Here is a 26455-nt window from a genome sequence, read left to right as displayed (position 1 = left end):
ACTCTTCCTTCTCAAAAGGAAATCATCCTGTTTTTATGTAAAGCCAGTTATCACAGCAACAGGCCTTAGAATTTAAGGACATTGCAATTGAATCTAGGTCACTAGGTCAAAAGGTAGAAGGAACATTGGATATAATGAGAGAGAGAAATGTTTGCATTCAGCCCGTGCAGTGAGACTGTGTGTTGTGTGAGAGAGGGAGGAGAGAGAAGGCTTGCAATCTAATCACTTTAGTGTATGGGTTATATTCAGCCCATAAACTGCTCATTATTCATACAAGAAGTATGTGTTTAATGATTAAGACCCCAAGGGTTTAGTTGATAGAATAATCTGCATTTCTAAAGAAAATGTAAGAAGTGGAACTAGAACACTGGCTTTTAGTTTTTTAAAACAATATCCCCAATTTCCCTATCCATTGGCTGTCTCAGTTGGATATATGTATTGTGCGGTCTTGATCTAATAATGGCTAATTATGCAGTTGTTTATCAGCTCATTTGAAACATTTTGAAATTCAGTCTAGCTCAGCAAATTGCTTGTGCTTAAGGCATTTTCTACATTCTAGAAATTATAATATCCCCAGAAGGCGAAGAATTAATAATAAAAATCCTCTTTTGTAAAAGATTATCATTGCAGAGCAAATGGAGCATATCCTTTCCCTATCCTGGTGCATTTAGTATTCTCATTTTTTTTCCTGGAAAGTTTGATAGAAAGGCTATGTAAGGATCATGGTTTTTATTAAGCTGTTAAGAGATACGTTTACTAAACGAGGGCAGCATGTTGCCATTTCTGCAGTAGGTGTTGCCATCTAATGTCTCTCAATATTTCTAACATAGACAAAAATATAGCAGGCAACCTGATCCTGGGATACACACAAAGGACTTGGCCACTAGACTGTCCCTCAGTTCTATTAGATGCCAGTCTGAAGTGATGTTAAGTCATGTGAATGCAGCTTTGAAGGTATGAAAACCGTGTACAGAAATTGCTGACATGCAAAGAACTACAGCTTAAGGCATGGGTAGGCAAGGTAAGGCCCGGGGGCCGGATCTGGCCCAATTCTCTTCTAAATCCCATGGACGATCCAGGATTCTGTGTGTTTTTACATGAGTAGAATGTGTCCTTTTATTTAAAATGCATCTCTGGGTTATTTGTGGGGCATAGGAATTTGTTCATTCCCCCCTCCCCAAAATATAGCCTGGCCCCCCACAAGGTCTGAGGGACAGTGGACCGGCCCCTTGCTGAAAAAGTTTGCTAATTCCTGGCTCAAGTAGACCCAATCATAGGTTTGTGGCAGGGAGATAAATTTCAAGGTCATAGGTGAAGAAGAATGTTGGATTAAACCTAGACTTAAGAGTTTAGCATACCATCTGGAACAGAAAGGAGGAAGCTGTAGCCCTCCAGGTGTTGCCGAACCACAACTCCCATCATCCCTGATCATTGGCTGCGCTGGCAAAGGCTGATGGGAGCTAGAGTCAAACAACATCTAGAATGCCATTGGTTTCCTATCCCTTCTCGTTGAGGTGTCCTCATCTTACAATTAGAAGCAAAAAAAGAGAAAGAATTCCCAGGACACCTGTGAAAATGAATTTTAAAGAGTGCGGGGAAAGGTTTACTTTTCATCAGTGCTTAAACACCCACCCACCCTACTTACCATACTGGGGGGTGGGGGAGTCTCAAGAGTCCAGATAATGAGTCCATGAAGTTTTTTGCGATCATCAACCAAATTACACACTGATGCCATGCAGCGCAGTCCTACGTGTGCTTTCTTGAAAACACAACAGAGCTTTTCCCCCAGATAGATTGTAGGCTTGTCTTGAGAGGCCAAGCACCTCCATGTCATCAGTTAAGACAGGTGTCTTGCCATTTCAAGCGATAGAGGTGCATTTCACATCCTAAGGCAGCCTTTCTCAACCTGTGCGTCCCCAGATGTTGTTGAACTACAACTCCCATCACCCCTAGTTAGCAAGGCCAGAGCTCAGGGATGATGGGAGTTGTAGTCCAACAACATCTGGGGACCCACAGGTTGAGAACCGCTGTCTTAAGGAGCATATGGAGAGGCTGCCCACCTGCAGGTGCTGGCTGTGGGCGTGAATAAGATTTGCATGAACTATTTGCCCCAGAGCAGCTTCCATGTGTTTTAATAAGCCCTGCTCCAAGACAGTTTCCCATTAGATTGTGCCTGTGATTCCCTGACCAATTCTTTATTCTCGTTGACTAGAAGCAGTTTATTGTGCTACAATGTGTGTCGTCTGAAATGTGAACGCCTTTTTTGTTTATAATATATACACAAGGAAGTAATGGATGCAGAAAGATTGAATGCCAAGAGGCAGGCAGTTCATTTGAAAGACACATCTAGAGTGTGCAAGTGAAGTAAAAGCCATTTATAACGTCTTCAGAACTTCAAGCCTGAATTATAGGTTTAGTAATCAGTAGCTACCCGTCTACTCTGTCATTTTTTGGTTAATATATTGCATAGGAGAGACTTATAGCACAAGTTTTATAAGCCTGCAATAAAAATATAACAACTGTTGTATTAAATTATTTAAGTTGTAAACCATTGTAAAAAGGAGGGAAAGTTTTATCGACATGGAGGCAGAAAAAATTATTATGATAGAGTGTAAAATGTATTGTTGCTGATTACTAGAGAGTTTTTGCCCGGTTTAGCATATTGTAAATCTTTACCGTGCCTTCAGAATAAAACACTTTATGAGAGGGGTACCTTTAAATAAAATACTGGTCACTGGTTAAAGATGAAACCACAATAGGATTTATAATTTGCAAACAAATCTCTAGAATTTGACTGGCAAACAGAAACTATCTCAGAGGCCAAGAAGAAGGCAAATACTGAAAGTGTGGGGGATCAATGGAGTATAGGCGAATAAATAACTATGCACTGTATTTCCAAGGAAAAAAAGTTTACTGCTTTAATATTTTGCTTTATAGCTCATGCTAGAAGTAGAAAGCAATAACTTGGAATCATGATACAGAGCTATGGATTGTTCAAAAATACAACATTTACCTAAATTAGTTGCTAAAACTTTAAATAACCCATTATAAAGATTGGTTTATCCCACAAAATAAGTAAACTTGGATGTCCATATTATATAGTAAAGTGATTTTCTTTTCTATATTTTTTCCCTCTGCCTCCTTTTCTTATACAATAAAATACCAAAGTGTAGGGGGGTATATTTTACTGTTTACCCTTGTAAATTCTTCAATAATACATAATGTTTCTCTAACACATTTCAGATGTTCAAATTGCACTGTGCACATTATCTCGGGAACCTTTACAACAACCTTGTAAGGTGAAGCCTGGACTATTATCCCAGTATTGCATATGTGAGGGTTAGGGAAATGGCGTCACTGAAGGTTGGCAGGTAGTGAACTTAGACATGATGCTAATGGCACTTGGGAGTAAGCTGTTGAGATCAAAGGGCTTTACTCTCTGTTAAGTGTGCTTAGGATTGCAGCATTATGAGAGCCAGTGTGGTGGGACACCAGGGTTCAAATTCCCACTCAGTCATGAAGCTAATGGGATGACCTTGGGCCAAACTGCCTCCCAGCTTCATCTACCTTACAGGGTTGTTGTGGGCTCAGTGCTATACATGGCTGCTTGGTGATAAATTAGTGAAGGTTATTCCCAAGTATGGGGACACGGGTGGCGCTGTGGGTTAAACCACAGAGCCTAGGACTTGCCGATGAGAAGGTCAGTGGTTCGAATCCCCATGACGGGGTGAGCTCCCGTTGCTCGGTCCCTGCTCCTGCCAACCAAGCAGTTTGAAAGCACAAAATGCTAGTAGATAAATAGGTACCACTCTGGCGGGAAGGTGAACGGCGTTTCCAAGTGCTGCTCTGGTTCGCCAGAAGCGGCTTAGTCATGCTGGCCACATGACCCGGAAGCTGTACGCCGGCTCCCTCGGCCAATAAAGCGAGATGAGCGCCACAACCCCAGAGTCGGCCACGACTGGACCTTTACCTTTACCTTTATTCCCAAGTATTCTGGCATGGGATTGCAGCATTAAACACACTTGCGAAGGTAGAGAATCCTGTTAAATCTAGTGAAACTTGTTTCTCAGTTAGAATGTTTAGAATTGTGCTGCTGCTGTTGTTTATTTCATTTATGAATTGCTTCTCAAAGCACTTTTACAATACAATAAGAGCATATATAAAGCAAGTTCATATATAAAAACAATTAAAGACCTTTATGTATTGATGAGCTTGTGGTCAGGTGAGCTTTGAACTGGTGAATGTATGTGTAGTTTTATTTTTTATTAATTTATTTAAAAGAATATTTCTGAATTGCCAAACCATAAGACAATTCATATCATAAGGGCATTAGAACATCACCAATTCATAAAATGCTGAACAAATAAGCAGCACTGAATCAAATTATTATGTTACACTCTTGGGGCACTTCCAAACAGGTGTTAATTGTGGGAATGGTGCTACTCATGCAGGCATATTTTTTGTGGCATCCACATGACATTATTTACATCAAAATGCCAGTCCATACTCCTCCATTTTATCCAGATATTTAATGTTAAAAGACGCGGGTGGTGCTGTGGGTAAAACCTCAGCGCCTAGGACTTGCCGATCGTATGGTCAGCGGTTCGAATCCCCACGGCGGGGTGAGCTCCCGTCTTTCGGTCCCAGCTCCTGCCCACCTAGCAGTTCGAAAGCACCCCTAAGTGCAAGTAGGTAAATAGGTACCGCTTTATAGCAGGAAGGTAAACGGCGTTTCCGTGTGCTGCGCTGCTGCTGGCTCGCCAGAGCAGCTTCGTCACGTTTGCCACGTGACCTGGAAGTGTCTCCGGACAGCGCTGGCCCCCGGCCTCTTACGTGAGATGGGCGCACAACCCTAGAGTCGGACACAACTGGCCCATACGGGCAGGGGTACCTTTTGTTGTTGTTTAGTCGTTTAGTCGTGTCCGACTCTTCATGACCCCATGGACCAGAGCACGCCAGGCACTTCTGTCTCCCGCAGTTTGGTCAGAAGGGGTACTTTACCTTTACCTTAATGTTAAAAGAAGAAAATGTTGCCCACAACCTGCTTGCGTTATCTGAATGACTCTTTGCTAGATTAAGCCACAATGTGGAATCCCCATGAGTCACTGCACAATACTTTGTCATTATTATTATTATTATTATTATTATTATTATTATTATTACAGTGGTACCCCGAGTTACATATGCTTCAGTTTACATACACTTCAAGTTACAGACTCCGCTAACCCAGAAATATTGCCTCGGGTTAAGAACTTTGCTTCAGGATGAGAACAGAAATTGTGCTCTGGTGGCACAGAGGCAGCGGGAGGCCCCATTAGCTAAAGTGGTGCTTCAGGTTAAGAACAGTTTCAGGTTAAGAACAGACCTCCAGAACGAATTAAGTACTTAACCCGAGGTACCACCGTATTGGTATTGGTATTGGTATTGGTATTATTTGTTTTTTGTGCCAAGCCCATACAAATGGGTTGCCCCAGCCACTCTGGGTGGCTTCCAGCATAATATATAAAAACACAACAGAGAGAAAAACACAACAGAGTGACCCTAGAGACCAGAGAGAATCATATTGCAGAACCAAGTTTTGGTATTCTGGTCTTATTCTTAATGGATTGTTGTTGACATCCATATTGTTACTATTTTGTTGTTGGAAGTTTTGCCCTAGTTTCAAAGAGGATGGGATCCATGATGTTAAGCAAGTAAATTGATTTGCTTAAGTACAAAAGCATGCAAATTGGTGTAACTGTGCTCTGGCAAAGTAATCTATCAAGCCTTCCACCCCACTGGAGGGTTTTCCTCACCCCTTTCCATGTACTAGTGTACATTTTTACTAGTAAAAATGAGGATCTGTTTCTATTGTTACACATCACCCTCAACCTCTGCCGAGCAGTACTATGGTTCCAGCAGGTTCCAGACGCCCGCCCAGAGTTGTGTTTCCGTTGCAAAATCAAGGAACATAGGAGTCTGCAGTGTCTTAGGAAATATGGTTTATTCACACCTATTTACAGCTGAAACCTTAAATGGAGAGGGTGCAGAACATTACACCTGAATAATGTATCTCGTTGCTCCTGTCATAGCTTCAGCAAGCTTGAGTCAAAAGCAGCAGCCAGCCATGGCCCCCGGTCTCTGCCAGCCAGTGCACATGGAGTTCTGCCAATTTTTCGTCCCCATTCCCAGAACACTTGTCAGAAACCTCTGTATAAAAGGACAACTTTTTTCTGTGTCACATCACACCCACGTTGGTCTGGCCTGGCAGCCTCCCTTTTGGTTACCCGGTAGGGTCTTTTGTCTTGTTAGTGACTTTTGCTGTGGGCCTCTGCCTCTCTATCTGGCAGAAAAACAAGCTCAGCCTGTCAACTCACCTTAATTATCAGCACTCTGATTAAATCCCAGCACCCAAAAATCTAGAGGAGGAAATCTGGCACCCTGGGATCTGGGCGATCTCTGTTCCCCCATAACACTATCATAGTAGCTTTAAAACATTTATTTATTTTTTAATCTAGTTTTTATTTAAAATAACTGTTCTCGTTATTGGATCACTAGAATTCACGACGTTACTGGGAATCATTTTTGAACCTCCATTAGACCCTGTCCTTTTCACTGACATGTACCGGTACTTTAATGAAGGGGGCCTGATATTCACTGACAAGTTAGGGCCTATGGCAAATATAGTACCAGTGATGACCACAGATTGGTTTAGAGAGTGGGCATCTTGCTTCATTTTGCAACTGACACCTCTTATTGGATGTTTTATTTCCTTCTAGCAGTACTGTAAGATTATTAAAACTGGATGCTGTGGCCATGGGTCACAGTAGGGTTCCCCCTCCCTCCCTCCCTGAAACAGGTACAAGAATAAATCACAACAGTGTTTCACTGTGCCTCACAACTTGGCCTTCTTTTTTATGGGGACATCTTCCTTGCTGGGATAAAGGTCACCTCTCCATCACTAGCCCTTCATGTTTCTCAAAAGTGATTAGAACGTCACATCAGTTTCCGTTCTCAGCGCCCTTCATTTAATAAACCCAATATCAGCTAGAGCCAACTTCTGCTTATAGCCTTCTTTGCAGATGTGGCTTAAGGCTTCAGAAATCAAAGTGCTGTTCTCCATAGTAAACACAAAGTAAAATAGCATGGTGCGGAATCATTACTGATTCATATGCACGTTGTGTGTCATAGATGCCGAACCTCTGAGAGGTTGCCCTGAGCAAATTAGTACGCTTGCATTTGTATGGTTGCAAATTTATTAGCAAAATAAATTTGATGGAGTCACTGCCACTCACTGTCCTAAAAAAAAAAAAATGGCTCAAGGAACATTCTGATTTGCACACCCTTGGTATTGATTATGATGTTTAGGAAGGGTGTGCAAGTGCGTATTTTTTTCTCGAGAGTGACTCAAATGAAATTCCACTAGTTTATTTCACATAAGTCACCAGATACAGTAATAACGACTTCTGGTAATTGCCAAACTAGTTGTGGGATTGAACCTGTGACCTGAGAATGGCTTGCTGTGTATCCCGTAACCAATCCCCTAAGCCATCCATTACCCTCTTCCAGGCAGCTGTGATTAAACTGTTCTGAGAAGTCAAAGCTGGATCAATAGAAATGATCTACAATGAATGAATCATATTTAGCATGTTCAGTGTGGTGGTTGGTGCTTTTGTCACTGCATGTGGTTTACAGTCTTGGGGAAGACTTAATCCTACGACTTTATGGCTGCAGTCCTACCTTTAACCTTACTGTAATGTATTGACACAATCATGAACACGAAATGCAAATAACTGGTAAGACCCATTGCTTCTAACATTGTTCTCATTAGCTTTTCCAATATAATTCTTTATTGTTCTTAACAATAGAGGCTGGAGAGATGTATGCCTTTAGGTATGGTTTAGCTTTAGATCCCAGCTTAGCCTTGAACTCAGGCCCAAAGAGGGGTTTATAATGATTAGGATCACAGCAGGTGTGGATGGGAATTTAACTCTTTCTTCCCTTGGTGCAATCTTTTGAAGCTGTTATTTGCTGTGGAAGAGGCATTTTCCTCAGGAATGTAGCAGGGAAACAAAAGGTTAAATCGCAGCCGCTGCCACCCATGCCTGCTGTGATCCCCATTCATTATAAGCCCACACTCCAGAGGTGCAGAATAAATGTAAAGACACAATTAATTTCATCTCTGTTTAGGGTCCTCAGTGGCCCTAAGCAAATAATTCTACTTCCCTTCTGTAAAATGGATCTATAGTATAGCATTTATACACAGTTGTGTTTTCTTGCATATTCAAAGCACTTTGGCAATCATTGAAAGCACCATGGAAAGTCTTAAAGTATTCTTACTTTCTCATATTGCAGATGGGAGCATAAAGGGGATAGAGAGAGTATCTTATTTAAGCCCATCCAATGAGTTTGTAGCCGAAATTGTTTTAAACCAAGAATTTCATGAAGCTCACACTCTTTACCACCCCAATATATTGGTTTCCAATTCTAAGCTTAAAGAGTTATGAACATGAAGTTGTCAAATCTTTGGGGACAAAGAGGATAAATTCAGGCACACATGTACAATTTCACTCTGAATCATTCTCTTCTCTAGAGGAAGTCAGAGATTATGCTAGCATCATTCCGCTTAGAATCTCTAGACAACATAAGGTGAGGACAACACATGCTGAGGACAAGCAACATGATATACCTGCAGTTTGCCAAAAAATGGCATAGATTTTGTCCATCTATGGTCAAAGCAAACAGTATTCCATTTCTTTTAAGCATATATTGGTCAGCATTCCATTGTTGTTGTTTTTATCTTCATTCGGCTATTTCCAGCTTTGAAACTATTTGGCATAGAGAATACGATGATACCCAACAAATGTTGGATTTATTTATTTTTTAAATCATCCTAGGATGTCAGCTCACTTAACAGACACTGTTACAACAGAGTCCATGTGTATCCACTAAAGGACATATTTGCTTCAGTATGTCTCATGACAGCTTCTTAAGGGGGGAAAATATTTAAGTGAATTTAACACTTGTGAAAGGTGCCAGATTGACGGCCCTGGAGAAAAGTCATTGATTTACAGAAGGCACAGGCAGAGCTTTCCAAACACTGCCCTAGCAAAGTTCCCAGCTCTCACCTGAAGGCTTTACTTACCACCTCTCAGATTTTGCAAATCACTGCCAGGTGATCTCAATACTAGCTAGTGCTTTGGGATTGTGTACCGCGATAAGCAGTTGTAAATCAGTCACAGGAAAGAAAAGGCAAAGGGTTGTGTCTCCTCCAAATGTGCTGTTCAAGCTGATACAATTTAGTATATGTAGGTTCACTGGGGAGAAATCTGCATTGCCAGCATGGCACAACTAATTACAAGCGCAAACCCACAGAAGGAAGCATTAGTAGCAACGTGTACAGGTCAGGTCAACGTTTTATATAATGAAATGTGTGGGAATAGCAGGAGGGAGCCAGCCCCCCCCCATCTCGTTAATAACTTGGCTCTGGCTTGCTCATATCTATCCATATAATACTGTATTTCTCAACTTGCAACACATCAATACCACTCCTCCAAAATTCAGAATTGTAGCTTACATGCCAGTAGCCATATACCCTTGAGAGTCTCAAATATCACTCAGGCCCCATAGAACTAGTGTGTAGGGGAATTTGCATCAATCATTTGATGAATAATGGATGTGGTGTTTTACTGGTGTTACTTTCTTAGTAATCATAGAGACTGGTCTTCGAAGTATAGCACTCATGAACACCATTCCACTGAAGTGTGTACTTTGTGGCAGTAAGTGTAATTTTATAGTCAAAGGGTTGAATTCAACAAAGACCCCACTTACCTAGGAGTAAGACCCATTCAGTTCCATAGGACGTTCTTCTGACTAGGGATGGTTAGAATTGCACTGTAGGTTACATTCAGAGTAGACTCATTAAATTCAATGGGAACAGCTAACTCAAATCCATTTATTTCAGTAGGTCTTTGCTGGGTGTGACTCAGACAACATCTCAAAAGTTAAAGCCTAGTCTTTGTCCTCTAATCATCATTTATACACATCTTTCAGAGGAATTCTAGGTTAATGCAAGATTCGTGTCATGAATATGAACTCTTCTCTCCCCTAGACACCCACCCAAGAAAAGCTTCTTAATTCTTCATTCAACTTGCCATATTTGATTGTGCTGAGCATGTGCACACAAGTCCAAAATAATAACAGATACAGCTCCATCTTAATGAAGTCAGTGGTGCCTTCTTAGTGTTGGCACCCAGGTTATGGAATTTCTCCCAGGTCCTTTTGCCAGGCCCTATCACTATTGTCTTTCAGGCACTGGCTGCAAACTTTTTCTTTTTAGAAAGACCATATTGGATTTATATTAACTGATTTATTAAGGATACAAAGTATGCTGAGCAGAATCCAAGACAATTGCCTCTTTACCTGAGGTGGGCTAGAAGGATCCTGTGATGCCTCATAAATATAAATCCATTATGCTCTACACATGAGGAGGGATTATGTAGTCCGCATATGCCTCACACCATATACAGGTTGTTTTTTTTGTCTCCACAACAGTATGTGAATCAGCCCTTTTGTCTCAGCAAGTATAACTGAAAGCTCTTTTAAGTGAGGAGTGGATATATCAGACCAGTCTGTTTCATGTGGATAATTTTGATGAGACTCAAGGCTGATTTACTGTCCAGAGACACCAAACAACTAAGAAGAGATACTTCTCACAATAATCTTGAGGAGACAGCAACATTCTGTGACATCTGTATCAAAGACTATTGTGATGGTAGAGCTTGGTTTTTTAGTTCGGAAACTGCATTCTGAAAAAAAGGGTTCTTTGCTGTCGTTTCTGCTCTGAAGCGGTGTGGCATGATTTTGGGTATCCATAGAAAAGAGAAGGTTGTGTGGCGGTGGGGTTGTTGTTTTTTTAGATTTGGTTTAGTCACCGTCAAGTCTTCATGGAAAGAGAAAGGGGGCTGGTGTGCTTCCCACCTCTTTTGTCTTGAATTACAGGGTTTAGTGAGCACAAATCCTATAGAGTCCACAAAGCTCTAATTAACACCTACAGTGAAAAATCTATTGTTAAACTGGTCATTAAGCAAACTTTACTGTGGAAAAAAAACAAGTTAGCATGGTGGCCTGATAAAAGGATGTACTGTGTAGGATGACAGGCCCATAATTGAACCTTCTCTAAAAATAACATAAATGCTTTACAGGGTTTTTTATTTATTTATTAGGCTCTGGGGGGGAAATGGTAACCATCTACTTAACTTTAAAAGAAAGTCAAGAATTTTTCATTTCCTCAGCAAATGACTCAGCTCTTAGAAAGCACAATTGCCATAAATGTTAGTGCTCTCCCTACTCATGACAATAGTATCTGTCTTTTCCCTTACAGACTTGCAGGCCAAATGATATCATCTTCTGAGGCCCTTCTCAGGGTGCCCCACTGCCCTTGACTCTCTGAGACAGAGATATGTGGTTTCTCCTGTGGTGGTTCCCCAGCTGTGGAATTTACCTGACACTCAATAATCATTCTGTTCCTGAAAGCTTATAAATATGAAGTGGCTTTATCGCCTATAGTTTATCTATATTTATTGCTGCCTTTAACTGGAGGCTTTTTTTTTAAAAAAAAGGAAAGGCAGGATGAGAAATATATTTAAAATGAAACAAATAATTATCTTTCTCATTTTTCAGAAGAGTATGGCCTCTCTGGCTTGTGTGATCTCTGTGACCTTACTGGCCTTGCTGCATTTCATCGGAAAGACAGTGACGCCAGTTTTTCTGCATTTTTGCTCCTTTAGTAACTTGGATGAGGCAGAAGAGCCTTGATTTTATTCTGGGACAAAAACCAGGTGTGCAGTTGAACTGCAAGAAGCCATTCTTGGTCAGAGGACAGCAAGATAAGGCCTTTGCTGAGACCTATTAAAGGGCATGAGATAGTTCTTCTTGCACGTCTTAGAGACTGAGGGAGGTCACTGAGGGTACCTTCAATGAAGACTGGCCTGCTGTCCGGACAAAGAAAGAAAGGAACTAAAGTTTACATTCCCCAACTGACTCCCTTGTGCTCAGGTCTGCCTGGAAACCAAATTGTGTCTGGTTTCCAGGAAGAGGAATGCCACTTACATGCGCTAAAGAGGCTAATAGCAGTCAATACTGAACAGGAGGGTGGGTGGTTCACTGGAGCTTCTCAAGTACTTCCAACAGTACTTCTGGCTTCAGATCTATCAAATGGCCAGGGCTGGGAGCAGGACACAGTGTTGTCAGTAGCTGCCAGGACCCATTAATGTTGACCCGTTTGACCCATCTGCCCATTGAGGATCTATGAGGTGGCGCTGAGTACATCTGGCAAACCACCCTGCCTTCTCACTTTCTCACAGTGCCCTAAAGAGCCAATGAAGCATCATTCTGGGGCATTGTGGGAAATGGAAAACGCTGGACATCTTCCCGGCCATTGCCACCAAGTTCATGACTGGAGAAACAGAATGAGAGGCACCTTGTTAGGTGACCTATTATTATTATTATTATTATTATTATTATTTATCAAACCTAATAACAGCATTAGTTTCCCTTCTCTTTGTTGTAGAGGGCAGGCAGAGCTATTGAACTCTCTGGCCAGTGGAGTCTATAAAGTTTTGGTCTTCCACTGGAAGAGCCTGGGCGGTGTGGCTAAAAGGTGTTAAATTCCTCAAAAGCCACACAGTGAGTGTCTGTGGGCACAGAGTGTGGCCTTCTTGTGTGTGAGAGAAAAGGAAAGTGATTGGGCTGCCATAAGTGAAAAATTGGGTGAGAACGGTCGCTTGGACCATTGGTTGTTTAATCCGTTAGAATGACCTGCATTTGTTTTTTACCTAGGTATTTGGTAAAATTGGAAATTTACATTTTTGTCCCAATTGTAGTTTTGCCAGTTTCCCTTATGGTTAATCTGTTGCTTGTTGGGCCTGCTTATGTGATTCTTGTAAATTTTGTATATCCTGTTTACGGCTACAGTGACAGGCTGCAATCTGAAACCACCCTGAGATGCTTGTCTAAAACCCATTCAGTTCCGATAATATTAAATATGTTTAAGTGTAAGTCTTTCTAACGTGACTTAGAAGTAAAATAAAAAATTGAATAGCCCTTTTTGGCCCAAGCGCCTTGTTGACAGTCAGCCACCCCTCTGAGGACAACATGCCAGCATTGGGTGTGGCTAAGGTGTATATGTGTGTTCACATGTGCACTTGCACCGCACATGTACAATCACCACATGTCCAGCAGATCCTCTCAGCAGGCATACAGGTACACAGCACACACTCCCTCTCTCTTCTCAGACATGCACAGGGACACACACAGGGACACACAATCAGCTTTTCTAGCACCAGGGGCGGAGAGGCTGCCTTGTGTGCTGCCTTTTGCTCTTAAAGAGCAGACAGACGGCTTTATCTGCAGTCCTAGTACTGCAGTGTTGAGCATTGAGATGGGAGGATCTCTAAAGAGCAGGCAGAGTGCTTTATGTCCTGATCAGATTGGGAGATAAAGCTCCTGGGGCTGGCGGGCCATTTTCTACGGGCTGGATCCGACCCCCCATTTTAGGCTGTAATCCTGTACTGTACAGCCTTATCTAGGAGCAAATCCTATTGCACTCAGAGGGGCTTACTTCTGAATAGATGTGCTTAGGACGCACTGTTAGACCCTTTTATCAGGAAATAATTAACTTGCAAGTAAGCTTATTGGCTTCCAGAGAATTATTTGGGAGTGAAAAGCAATCCACCTTAAGAACAAACTTAAAAGGAAACGAGATTTGTTGTGTTTTTAAAACCACGTTCAGGAACCTGAGATGCTGCGACAAAACAGTTCATTTGTGCAGAAAATATATTTCCCTTCCTGCTACTGTTATTTTACCACAAAGTCAGTGAGGCTTTTTTAGAGGCCTCGAGCTTCCTCAAGTTTCACGTTTTCATTGCATAGCTGATCATTTAGGGGACAGGCTTGTTCCAGACAGCTTTAATTAAACTGTGCTGCAAAACCAGATATAGATCAATGGAAATGATCCATAACAAGAGGCTAATCATGTATTTAGCAGTGTTCAGTCCAGTTCAATCACCTTCTCCTGTTTCTGTGGCTTTACATTCATGTGGCAAAGGCTGAGTGTTTGCATGTATTTTTTTCTTCTTAATCCATCCCATTAGTGGCCATATGCTTGGGCTTCAAGGGAGACAAGACCTGTCTGCAATCTGCCAGGGATTTAGAGACATCAATAATTTGTGAACAGTCATGTTGGTACTGGTCGAAGGGTTAAGTGCTCAGCACGCCAGGGGCACCTCTGTGGGGACTGAAACTCTTAGTCGACTGTTAGGAACCTGATCCCCTGTGAAGCTTCTCTTCAAAGCACATGCTGCATGTCAAATCCATACAGCTGAAGCAATGGAGCTTTATTAGCTCTGGGATTTAAAGACCTGCGCTAAGTGATATAACAGTGTATTTGGTTAAAACACAGAGAGGAAAGGTAGCAAAAGGAGCGTGACAGGGACAAATGAAAAAAAAAATCTAGTACTCCGGCCTACGATTGTGCTCTTTCTGAAAATGTCCCTCCTCCGCTTTCATTTCAGAGGACAGAGACTAGTCCTTGTGTTCCTCTGCTATAGCTGCCAATGGCAGGAGCCTTGTTTCTGATCTAAGGCATAGATTTGGCTTAAACTTGCACTTAAGCAACAGCTTACTGCACTACAGCCATTGTATAATGTTAATAGAGCAGCATATTGGCGCTCTCTGCCTGAATTAGCTTACATAAAAGCCATCAGGATGACATTATATTTGTGTATCTTTTTTTCCTTTCTAGTGTGGAACACTTAAGTAGCTAATTTGTGATTAGCGTGCACTTTAAATCTCAGAACTTAAAAGTAGTTCTCTCTCCTCCCCTTCTTCCTATCCTCATACGTGCTCTAAATAGGTTTCGGTTTCTAAAGGCTGCAGTGGTTTTGCCAAATATTCTGTCAGGAAATAAAATACTTTCCTTTTTTGATGTGGTTTTAGTACTGGGCAATTGCTTAATTGAGTGGTAAAAATTAAATTAGTGGAACTCTTGTTTCAACATATTCAAGGAAAAGAAATGGATGCTAATAATGCATGGGTTGACATCTTCGATCCCAGTCCAATGAAAGCCCACTGAAAGCAACAAAAATTCAAAAAACAGTGGCAGGCTTATGTGCCAGTGATTTCATTGGGAGAAAGGCAAGGCTTTTGCTAGTTTGTGCTCTCAGTGGGTTGCCTCTCATCCACTTGACAAGTGTGTGCAAATGTAGCTGCCATGTACATTTCCAGTTGCCTCATTGCAATGGTGCTTAGCTGACCCTGAATGAGCGCATCGCTGGAAAACATAGACCAAGTTGTTTTAAACATGGAACATGAAGTCCTTTTGACTTCTGAGGCAACTATTGATCTTGGGTTCAGCTCAGTCAATATTCACCTCTAACATCAACCATTTCCATCTGTTAACCCCTTCCAAGCGATGCAATATCTGCATGAGAAGGCCTTGGACAATGGTCTATTCTCGTAAAGCTGTTAAGTTAAATAATCATAATAATAATAATCAGCAGCACCATATTGTCTCTGAATGGCACGGGTTGTTGACAGCTCTGAAGTTGTAGGGAAAGGATAACGTTTTCTGTAGCTAAGCTTTGTAATGGTATGAAACATTGCATTGCTACAATTGCAGTATTGTAGAATCTGACAATGGGAGGCCAGTTAAAAGCCAAATCCAGCATCTTTCCCCCTCCCCAGTGTCCTTCAGATTTGTACTCTGCTGCACAGATATAGAAAATATTTTTAGCCACAAAAGTGCAACATAGCTTAGTAACTACCACTTTCCTTAAAAGGATGCACTATAACTTGATTAAGAAAAGGAGTGTTTCTTGCAATTACTTTTCCATCATTTTCTTAAATTATCCTCATACATTATTTGAATGAGCTGGATTTGTGGTAAATCTAATGAAATCTATTAATTAGCCTGTGGATCTCAGCATCATGAAACATTGGAGGGGCAATCATATTTGCCAGCAAATAAATAAATTTGTTGAAAAACAATCTTGAATTGAGTTCTTTTAAAAAAAAAAGTTTATTAAACAAAACAAAAAGAAGCGATACAATATAACACCTAGTTAACTGTTCACAAAATGACATTTCACATTTCTACACATTTAAGAAACATTCATATTGAGGCTGCATTGCTATGTGCACTTACAGTTAATTCCAATGAACATTGGGGGTTACTTCTAAACAGGCACATGTCTGCACTGTAAAAAAAATCTAGGAGGAAATTTTTTGGGAACTTGTCTTATTTCTTTGGAGGTGAGTGTTAAAGATAAATCTGTGTGATGGTACTGCCTTATTTGCTCCCTCTCCCTTATTAATTAATTGGATACGCCACACCTTCATTACTAATCTGCATTCCTTGTATAACTGACAAGAAGAATAAAAATACAAAATTTGTCTCATTCTGCAAACATACACAGCACATCTGAAAACAATGAAACAGCAGCATAGTGCAGAAGATAAAAACTGCAATCAGAATAAAAACCAAAATCTGCTGAAAAGGGTTTAAAAGCCTAGCAAAATATTTGCCTGCCCCTGAAGTAATAGTACTTGGCCCCTGTTGATGATGAGGGAACCAAGAGAAGAGCCTCGGAAGAAGATCTTGGTGTGTGACTGGATTGGTATAGGAGAACCAGCCTAATAATAAAAGACTTGCACACAAGTATTATCAACATAAACCTAAGCATATAGAAATGCAACATATTTCAAGAAACCAATAATAAACCAGTAAATAAGAACAAAAGCAGAGTACACAAATAGGAGAATATTCATAAATAAATGCTAGTTGGTATCAAAGCTATCTGACTGCTTTTGTCTACTGCCAGAGCTCATGTCTCAGTCTCCTGTCCGTGCTTTAAAAAATCAGATGACAAGAACTATAAAAGAGGATTGTTTACTTCTACATTAATTACATAAACAGCTTGCATTTGGAACCAACTTGCAGAATTCACCAAGTTGTCTTTATTTTATTATTTATTAAATCACAGTACCATTTGTGTGGTTGAGGCAGTTTCTATGTACAGCACATTATAGAAAAGAAGTACTGGAAATTATGATATTACCAAGTTCCTGGCTTTTCAACCAACAAACTAGGATGAAACTGTGGGGAAAGCTCTCCTGCATTAAGCCGCAATCTGAACTTTCTGCATCAAAATGTCAAAGGAGCTGTGCTGAATCATACCAAAGGGATTTCTTTATTTTAATCAGGCTGTTTTTCATTCTTTTTAGATAAATACGCTTATTTGCAGCATGTGGTTATGTTGTTTTTGAATGCTTAAATGAGTTGAAAGGTATCAATGGATCTGTTTATTTATCTTGCAGGACTCCGAGGACATCTCGAAGAGCAAATGGGCAGGAAAGCACCAGCTCTAATTATGGTACCTGTGATGGATTTACCCGGTAACAAAATTATTCACATAGTGTGTTGGCTCAGCCAGTAGCTAAACACTGAGCATTGGCCTATTCATTCCACTATAAATGCAAGAAGACATCACGTGACTGTACTGAAAATGATGGTGGTGCATTAACAAGCAGACCTGTCTGTACCTGAAACTTTTGGCAAAAGATACCATTTCCCCCACTTTTCAGCATGGAAGTTTTGGAATATGGTATCGGACAGGGAATTTAAATGTCACATCCATAACTCCATAATCTCTCCTGCCTTGTATCTTTCATAACCAAGATCAGATCATACTCCATTGCTTTAACATAACCTTTATAGAAGACTGCTAAGTTTACGTGGAAAATCCCTTAATTACATTTATACATCCTTTGATAGTTTTGGAGAAGATTCTCAACATGTTGCCCTTAATTGGTAATTTCCTCATACTGGTGTACCTTCTGTTGATCAGAGTCTTGTTTCAAGGGAATGCACTATTTATGCTGACACAGCCCTGTTAAGCTTAATGTACTGTACTGTCATAAGTACAGTAAATGGCCCCATATTGCCTGAGATCCAGAGTCCTGTACACACATGAGGATCCCATCATTAGCTCTGAGAGGAAAACAGCTGCCAAAGCTCAAGGGGCTCATTCATGCCCCATAGCAGACTGCAGGAAAACCTAACTGAGTACTCAGAATGGATCCACTACCAATTTGTTGTAAAAAATGAAGCCTCCAGAGAGTGCCTATTAGTATTCATAGCATGCAAATACAAATCCATCGCCGCAGCTCCAGCATTACTGGTACAGCCTTCCCTAAGTAGACATTTCCGGGGAGGGGCATCTGCAAAAGGCCATCTCCTACCTACAAGATGGGAGAGCTTTACCAGGCAGCAGTGGCAGGCCTCCTGGCATGGTGGCTGATCTCTAGATTGGGATTACCAAATGGAGCCACTTGACTCGGGAACTTTTCCTCCTCCGCTGCACCCTTTGCCACATGTGATGGTAGTGGCAGCACATGTTCAGACATCAGCTTCTGCCTGGGGGGGGGCATCATCAGCTAGATATCTGCCATTGAAACGAGACCTTCCAGCAGCATGCCTTCAGACAGGGATTAACGTCTCAAAAGTCATTTGGACAATTCTGGACTGCAGTTGGTGCAAATGGAGTTAAACTTGGTGCGCTTACAGAATATGGAAGCCACTCTGTTCAGTAATTCCATGGAGAAGCTTTTCGCTAAACCAAGGTCTGAATTTTGCTCCCATTGCCTTTAATGTATTATTTCATGACTTTCTTATGGATCTGGCTGCCAGGATCTTCCTGCAGCCATAAGATAAAAGTTTTGCCTTGTGCAAATTTCTGATTAAATTGATCCTGCTTTGAACTGAGCTTCTGGCTGTGTTTTACAGCATTTTACAAGCAACCCTTTTCTCACTCCCATCAGACAGTTGTTGAGGGCTGGATGCCCCCTAGAAACTTTCACAGCCCAAAATTTATGTGAGTGAATTATACTCACAGGCTTAATTTGCCAGTATCTGCAACAAGCCCACAGCTGAAACCCACTTGGTTTCGGTGAGGCTGTGCCCTGCTGCTGTGAATGTATTAAGAGGTTTCTCCATTGCTTCATCCCATATTGATTATGGCACGGGGACATTCCATCTGAAAGCAGCAAAGCAGCTCTTTATACTTCATTGGATGGAGAAGTTTTCAGCACATCACAGAATTGTAGAGTTAGAAAAGGGTTGTGTGGGCTATCAGATCCAACCCACTAATTCAGTGCAGTAAATCTGGAGCTACAACATTCCCCACGTGTCTGCCCAGTTTCTGCCTTACGTCCAATAAGAAAGAGGACCCACCTCTCTAGCTAATTTTTTCTATTGTCAGACTCCGATCCCTTCAAGAATTTTCTCCTAGTGTTCAACCCAAATCTACTCTCCTGTAGCTTAGGCCCATTCAATCTAGACTTTGTCCTAGTCTGTGTGGCAGAACGTTATCCAGGGCAGAATACAACTAAACACTTATCCAAGCAGTTTTGCCTGAACAGCAGAACTTCACCGCCCTATTTACTTCCTCTGTGTCCCTGCTCCAGAAGGTTGGGGGGGGGACCCAGAACTTATTTAGGGGGCTCAATAGGAGATGAGAAAGGGGGGAAGTTCTGTTGCACAGCCCAAAGTGCTTGCATTAGTGGAGCTGTTAAGTATTTGTAGACCTAAAATGAAAGCATTTTTAGGTAGCATAAGACAGGTCACGATGGCTCCATTTCGATTATGGAATTACTTGCCCTACAAGGTATGGCTGCCCCCGCTCCCTCACTGTTTTCCATTGTTTACTAAAGACGATTTCATTCTAGCAGACTTTTCTGGTATGTGACATAAAATTTTTTGCTTCATTTTGACTGCTGGGTTTGTCTCCTTGATCTATGTGTTTTCTATACTTGTTTTCACAAATTTGTAATATTTTAAGTTGTGAGCCTGCATGGTGGTGCTGCAATGGGAGTACAGGACTTCAACATTTTAATAAAATAAATGGTTGTTATTGTTGTTGTTTAAATTTGTATACCACCCTATACCTGCAGGTCTCAGGGCGGTTCACAGGATAAAATCACAAAATAAAAACACAAAATACATAATCAAAATAAAAGCAAGGACAACCCAATAAAATAAAAAGGGTTTCCTTCAGTCCTCTCTTCTTTAGACCAGGCATGCACAGTCCCTTAAGCCTCTTATATGCCTCGTTTTCTGTTCCATAGCCCATCTTCGTTGCCCTCCTCATAATCAGTTCCAATATGCCTGTATCCTTCTGAAAGTGCAGCACTGGGTCCAGTACTCTGAATGAGGTCCTAGTAACACAGAACCAAGTGTGACTATTATTTCACAGGACTGGAAATCTATGGGTGATATCCATATGCTGATAGAAGGGAATCCATTAGCATAACAGAGAAGAAGGCAATTTCCAGTTTACCCCTCCCTATAGTGCCCTACATACCCCCTAAATCTGCTCTTGGCAACCCCCAGCACTGTGGAACAGATACAGAGGGAATCACAAGGGGGAAGGAAAATTGGCAAAAATTGCCTCCCCACTTCCTCTGACAGATTCCAGCCATAATTGGATACCACTCTACGGTTTTATTAATGGATACCTAAATCGCATTAGACTTTTTTGCAGCCTCATCAGATAGCCGACTCATATTCAGCTTGTGATTGATTATAATCCCAATATCCTTTTCATGTGTACTACTGACAAGTCTTTTTGAAAGAGGAAGGCATAGGCGTGCTTAAAAATTGTCCCAGCACAGCCTGAATGTTGGAGGTCACATTTCTTTTTCTTTCTTTTCTTTAGTGAACAACACCGTGCTGTCAACCAATGTACTGGCACATCAGTCAAAAGCAATATTTCTTTTAATCTCTACAACTTTTTCATAACTGGCAAATGACTGGGGTATGTTAGTTAAACTTTTTAACCCTAGCATATCTCTCTCTCTCTCTCTCTCTCTCTCTCTCTCTCTCTCTCTCTCTCTCTCTCTCTCTCTCTCTCTCTCTCTCTCTCTCTCTCTCTCTGTTTATCCCCACCCCACCCCCTTTCATATCTTGTGGCACTGAAATAATTTTGCAAATGATACAGGCTTTATATTTATCAAGACAGTTTTAATCTCATGTTTCTATCTTTTGTTGCTTCAGAGCAAAGAGTGAGCAGGTAATAAGTTAACAAACAGAAAATGGGATGAAGGTCAAAGCTTTCAAGTGTGTCAGAGCTGGCTCACAGCTACTCCTGAAAAACGCAGAACTATGATCTGCACTAGGTCCACATTTAAAACAGCATTGGTTAAGGGTTCTGAGAGTTGTTAGGAGACTCCTATTCCCTTCAGAGAGCTGCAGTTCCCAAAATTATCTGAGAAAAGAGATGGATTATTAATTCTTGGTACCTTTAACAAACTACTGCTACACCTGCTGAGAGTCTGAGGGCCCTTCTCCTGCCTCTCTCCACTAGGCCTAGGACTGATAGACTACAAAAGGACAGCTCCTGCGCTGCCCAGCAGAGATACTGGTTACATTCTTTTAAACTGCTTTTTAATTGTGTGTTTTAAAAAATAATAATAATAATAATAATAATAATAATAATTGTTTTTAATTGTTTCTAACTTTTTGTGTGTGTGGAGGGCTGTTTCTCTTTATATTTTGATTGTGTATGTTGTGTTTTTATATTGTAATTTTATCTTGTAAACCGCCCTGAGACCTGTGGGTATAGGGCGTTATATAAATTTAATAAATAATAATGATAATAATAATAATACAGCTACCAGGATTCTTTGGAGGAAACAGTGGCTGTTTAAGGGGGTATATTACTGCTTTGAATGTATTCTGCAGATGGGGCCTGGCCTGGTTTTTTTGTACAAGCCAGGTTCATTTCCATCTTGGGGAACCTCCTACAGATGCAGAATGGCGAATCACCGAAAAGAACAGAGCAGCAATTGCTATCAAAGAACTCTAGGGTAGCATCATAAAGGAACTGGGAGGAGTTCATAACATAGTTCTTTGCCACAGCAGCTTCAACTCTCCCAAATCTAGGGCATTGCTGATGTGGGAAGAAGCAGCATCATGGGCAACCATGCCCTACAGCCTGGGTGTTGCCCCAGTGGTCCAGGAAGAAGCTGTGCTTCTGCATCTCCCACATCACTTGAGTAACATCCCTATGTTGGATTGCGTCCCATGTGTGTATCTGGATAGCTCAGTGGTTTCCATCACATCCAAGGAGCCTGGAAAGTGTTTCAAGCATATTTCCTCCTCTTACTTGTAATATTGCTTTCATTTTAAGAGAAAGGTATCAAGGTGCTATTTATTCGTATAACCTGCACAAATGATGGCAGGCTTTCAAATATGTCAATATGTGGTGTGGTTTTTGTTGCTGTTTTCAAAATAATAATGCCTACTATTTGAGTTTCAACCCTTTTCCAACCATTTTTAATGTCTACTTATAATTTTATATTGGGTGCAAAAAAACCCACTGGTCTAGGCAGGGGTTCACAATTGAATAAAAGGAAACTTATAAAGGAAACTTTATGGGAAGGCTTCTGATAACACTGACTTTTTGTCTTTGGAATATTTCACATTTGTTCCCTGTTGTATATCAGCCAGGTTTGCTGAGTTTTTAAACAGGAACAAGGCAATTTGTTCAATATTGATATGCAAGTTAGGTGCTGCTTCACTTAGAGACCCGGGACTTACACAACAGAAGAAAGCGTCTTAACACCTTTTTATCTTTTTTTAACGCTGAAATTCTTTCATCATAACTACCTGGCCTGCTGGAAGAGAGAAATTTCAAACAGCACCCCTTTTTTTCTCTCCTGGTCTCTTTGTAACCAGATTGTGTGTTCTGACGTGGGAGGAGAAATGGAGTAAAGAGGTTTAATATTTGAAATTTATAAATGCTAAAAAAACAAAAAGCTACACCAGATTGACAGTGCAATAGATTTTACCTAGACAGGTTTTGATCTCAGGAGTGTAAATACGAATGCCACAGTAAGACATTAGTTTTCAGGGCTTAAAAAAATAGATATACAAACAAAAGAAAATTTTTCGGTTTCCTTGATTTGTATTAAACCCTCAGGAAAATTTACAATTTATTCATGTTATGACTCACAAGGTACGCCAATGCTGCAAATGCAATCTTGAGAGAAAGAGCACTTCAATCCAAAAGGGAATCTGTGTTAACAGTATGCAACCTGAAGATTCTTTCTTTCTTTCTTTCTTTCTTTCTTTCTTTCTTTCTTTCTTTCTTTCTTTCTTTCTCTCTCTCTCTCTCTCCCTCTCTCTCTCTCTCTCTCTCTCTCTCTCTGTGTGTGTGTGTGTGTGTGTATCTTTTTCAGTGTATGAAGAGATGTGTATCAAGACAATATATTCGTAGTAATAATAACAACCATTACATACAAACAATTTATGTAATAGGTAACCGACCTGAATAAACTTTCTGCATGATTAAAGCTGCAGTGCTATCTATACACACTTACCTGGGAGTTGTTGTTGTTTAGTCCCACTAATATAAATTAGACTTACTTCTGAGTAGACATGCATCAGCATGTGCTACAAAGTCTTTAATTACAGAAAAGGAGATTAAACGGAATGATTAAGCAGGACGACAGGAGGAAAACTAGTGGAATATAACTTTCTGCTTCTCTCTTCCTGAAAGCTGTCGAAATGATAGCCTCGATGCTAGCGAGCCTTTGCAGTACACATGGCTGAGCTGCCATAAAAGCACCAGAGCCGATCTTCCTAGATAGGTTAAAAGATGACACTGTGGTATTTTAAGCAGGGATTATTTGATTCACCCCTCCCCAAGTTTTATAGGGAGGTGAATCAAAATCTGATTTGTTGCACCAGGTATCACTGGTGCATCTGCCCAAGCTTTGGAATTTGTGCGGGTGTTGGAAGCGGAATGTCTCCTGGGGAAAAGAGAGGTGATCTGAAGCAAGTGATTCTCCTTCAAGGATGCTCTGTTCAATCCATTATCTTGCGTTGGTGTGCTATAGTCTACTCTATCAAAATACAATGATTGAATAAAACATTTTATCTCAAATAAATGAATGCACTGATTTAATAAAGATTCTACTGTGTGGTATTATAGTTCCCCAGATGAACACTGAAATTTGAAATGTGCAAGATTTTCAAGTGTCCAAGTTGAATCATGGCGGCCTCTCTAAAATCGAGATTACTTCTACAAACCCAGTTAAAATAAAAACTGCCCTCCGCTTTTTGATTAGACTCTGGCACTTATTTTTAGGTAACCTGCTTTTACTATTATAACTGTGTCTGGCACTGGAGATTCATATTAAGAAGAGTTGACAATTTACTAATTTATGATCTCTTTCCGTGTATTTTAGTGTTTTTGGCAGGCTAGCCAGTGTTGATGTATTAGCTAAGCATTCAAACTACAGACTTGAGATCTTGAAAGCTTTTTTTGGAAAAAATATAACTTACTTTCATCTGAACACTGAATTTTTTACACATATTTAAAATTTTAATTTACAAAAAAAAAAGACTGGATACCTGAGAAATGAACCCTTATGTTACATGCAAATGCCCCCCCCCTTTTTTGCATCTTTTATTCTGGTTTTGGGGTGGATTTTTGTCAATTGTTGTTTTTCAAGTCATTCTTTCTCTGTTTCTTTGAATTGTGTACAACTGCTTATTGGCAATACCTAGAACAGAGGGTATTGTTCTTGGCCTCCATAATCACTGCTCATTGGCAATGCTGATTAGGGTTGATGGGAATTCTAGACCAAGGACGCCTATAGGATACCACATCAGCCTACCCTCCAACATTTCTCTGATAAAAATAGGGACGTCCCATTCCATAATGATAATTTTACTATTTATACCCCACACATCTCGCTGGGTTGCCCCAGCCACTCTGGCCACCTTCCAACATATATAAAAACATAATTAAACATTTAAAAAACTTCCCTATACAGGATTGTCTTCAGACTGCTTGGGCGTTGGATAACTTCATACCCTCCAACATTTCTCCAATGAAAATAGGGACATCCTAAGGAAAAGTGGGACATTCCAGGATCTAATCAGAAACAGGCTTTCATAGGCTTCAGATAGTTGTGTATTTTCAAAAAGTGGATATTAACTATCCTATATTTATAATAATAATTTTTTCTTTATACCCCACCCTTCCCAGTTCAAAAAGCAGGCTCAGGGCAGCTAACAACAAATTTAAAACACTTTAAAACAATTATAAAAGCAGCATAAAATACAGTATAAAAACATGAGTAACAATAAATTTCAAAAATCAATTAGATAATCCCCAGGGCTAGCTGGCTGAATTGGTACTACCTGGGCCAGCAAGGAGGCCAGGGGAGAATTAGCTGTGGGGTCTCAGAGTGGGTGATCTTCATAAAAGGGGAGGGGGAAGGAAGAGAATGGAAATAAAAGATCAGGCTGAATTCAAATTAAAGGCCAGGCGGAATAGCTCTGTCTTATAGGCTTGACGGAAGGAGGTTAAGTCCTGAAGGGCCCTAGTCTCATGGGACAGAGCATTCCACCAGGTCAGAGCCATCACTGAGAAGGCCCTGGCCCTGGTGGAGGATAGTCTGACTTCCTTAGGGCCCGGGACCTCTAAACTATGGTTATTCATGGACCTTAAAGTCCTCTGCGGGGCATACCAGGAGAGGCGGTCCCGTAGATACGAGGGCCCTAAGCCACAAAGGGCTTTAAATGTCAAAACCAGCACCTTGAACCTGACCCTATACTCCACCGGGAGCCAGTGCAAGATGTGTGATATGAAAAGACAATACTTTGGGGTCAGTCATTCATGGATAGGGGCCAGTAAACTGAAGCTGAATCCTGATAAGATGGAGCTGCTGTGGGTGGGTGGTTCTCATGTCCAGGAATCCAATGTTCATACAAAATTATGCATAATTTGGCGAAAGTGGGTAGAGAAAAGTTCTTTTTCCTCACAATACTTGCTGGGACAACTCAGTAGGAAGAGCGTGAGATTCATCAGGGTTGTGGCTTCGAGACCCACATTGGGCAAAAGATTCCTGCTTTGCAGGCTGTAGGACTTGTTGACCCTTGTGAGCCCTTCCAACTTTGCAATTATACAATCTAGAACTCAAGGCCATGAAGCTGAGGATTAGAAGATTCGGGACAATCAGAAGAAAGCACTTCTTCACACAATGCACAGCTAAACTATGGAATTTGCTCCCACCAGAGGTAGCAATGGCCATCAAGTTGGTTGGCTTTAAAAGAGGATCAGAGAAATTCACAGAGGACGAGGCTAGCAATAGCTGCAAGCCATGATGGCTGTGCTCTCCCTCCACCCCTGGAAGCAGTGAGCCAAGAGCTGTTGCTGGGGATCACAAGTGGGAAGAGTCCTCTTGCCCTCAGACCCTGCTTGTCGGCTTCCCATAGGCATCTGGTTGGCCACTGTGGAAACAGGATGTTTGACTGGGTGGGCTAGTGGCCTGATCCAATATGCTTCTCTTATGCCTTTAATGCACTCTATGTAGGGCTGCCTTTGAAGATGGTCTGGGAGCTGCA

General features: G+C 41.0%; 1 protein-coding gene and 1 long non-coding RNA gene across 6 annotated transcripts in view; one reads left to right on the top strand and one right to left on the bottom strand.

Moving 5' to 3' along the window:
* Nucleotides 1-19954, top strand: part of DPH6 (diphthamine biosynthesis 6) — a 239935-nt gene extending 219981 nt beyond the window's left edge. For all 4 annotated transcript variants that reach the window (XM_081886627.1, XM_081886628.1, XM_081886629.1 and 1 more), the window contains one exon: nt 17356-19954. In XM_081886627.1, the coding sequence (XP_081742753.1) occupies nt 17356-17474 (119 nt within the window). In that variant the 3' untranslated portion in view covers nt 17475-19954. The remainder of the gene's footprint in view (nt 1-17355) is intronic.
* Nucleotides 19955-20098: 144 nt separating this feature from the next.
* LOC309356495 lies at nt 20099-22378 on the bottom strand. Of its 2 annotated transcripts, none has more exons than XR_014162821.1 (3): nt 20984-22378; nt 20279-20905; nt 20099-20239 (listed from the first exon to the last, which is right to left on the bottom strand). It is a non-coding gene; the product is annotated as an uncharacterized lncRNA (long non-coding RNA). The 2 variants fall into 2 exon arrangements; XR_014162822.1 differs by having other exon boundaries at nt 20989-22378.
* Nucleotides 22379-26455: the final 4077 nt, after the last annotated feature.

This window comes from Podarcis melisellensis (assembly GCF_964234715.1).
Source record: "Podarcis melisellensis genome assembly, chromosome: 1".
NCBI lineage: Eukaryota > Metazoa > Chordata > Lepidosauria > Squamata > Lacertidae > Podarcis > Podarcis melisellensis.
The sequence above is the reverse complement of the archived record's forward strand: the minus strand, read 5'-3'. Positions and strand labels throughout refer to the sequence as shown.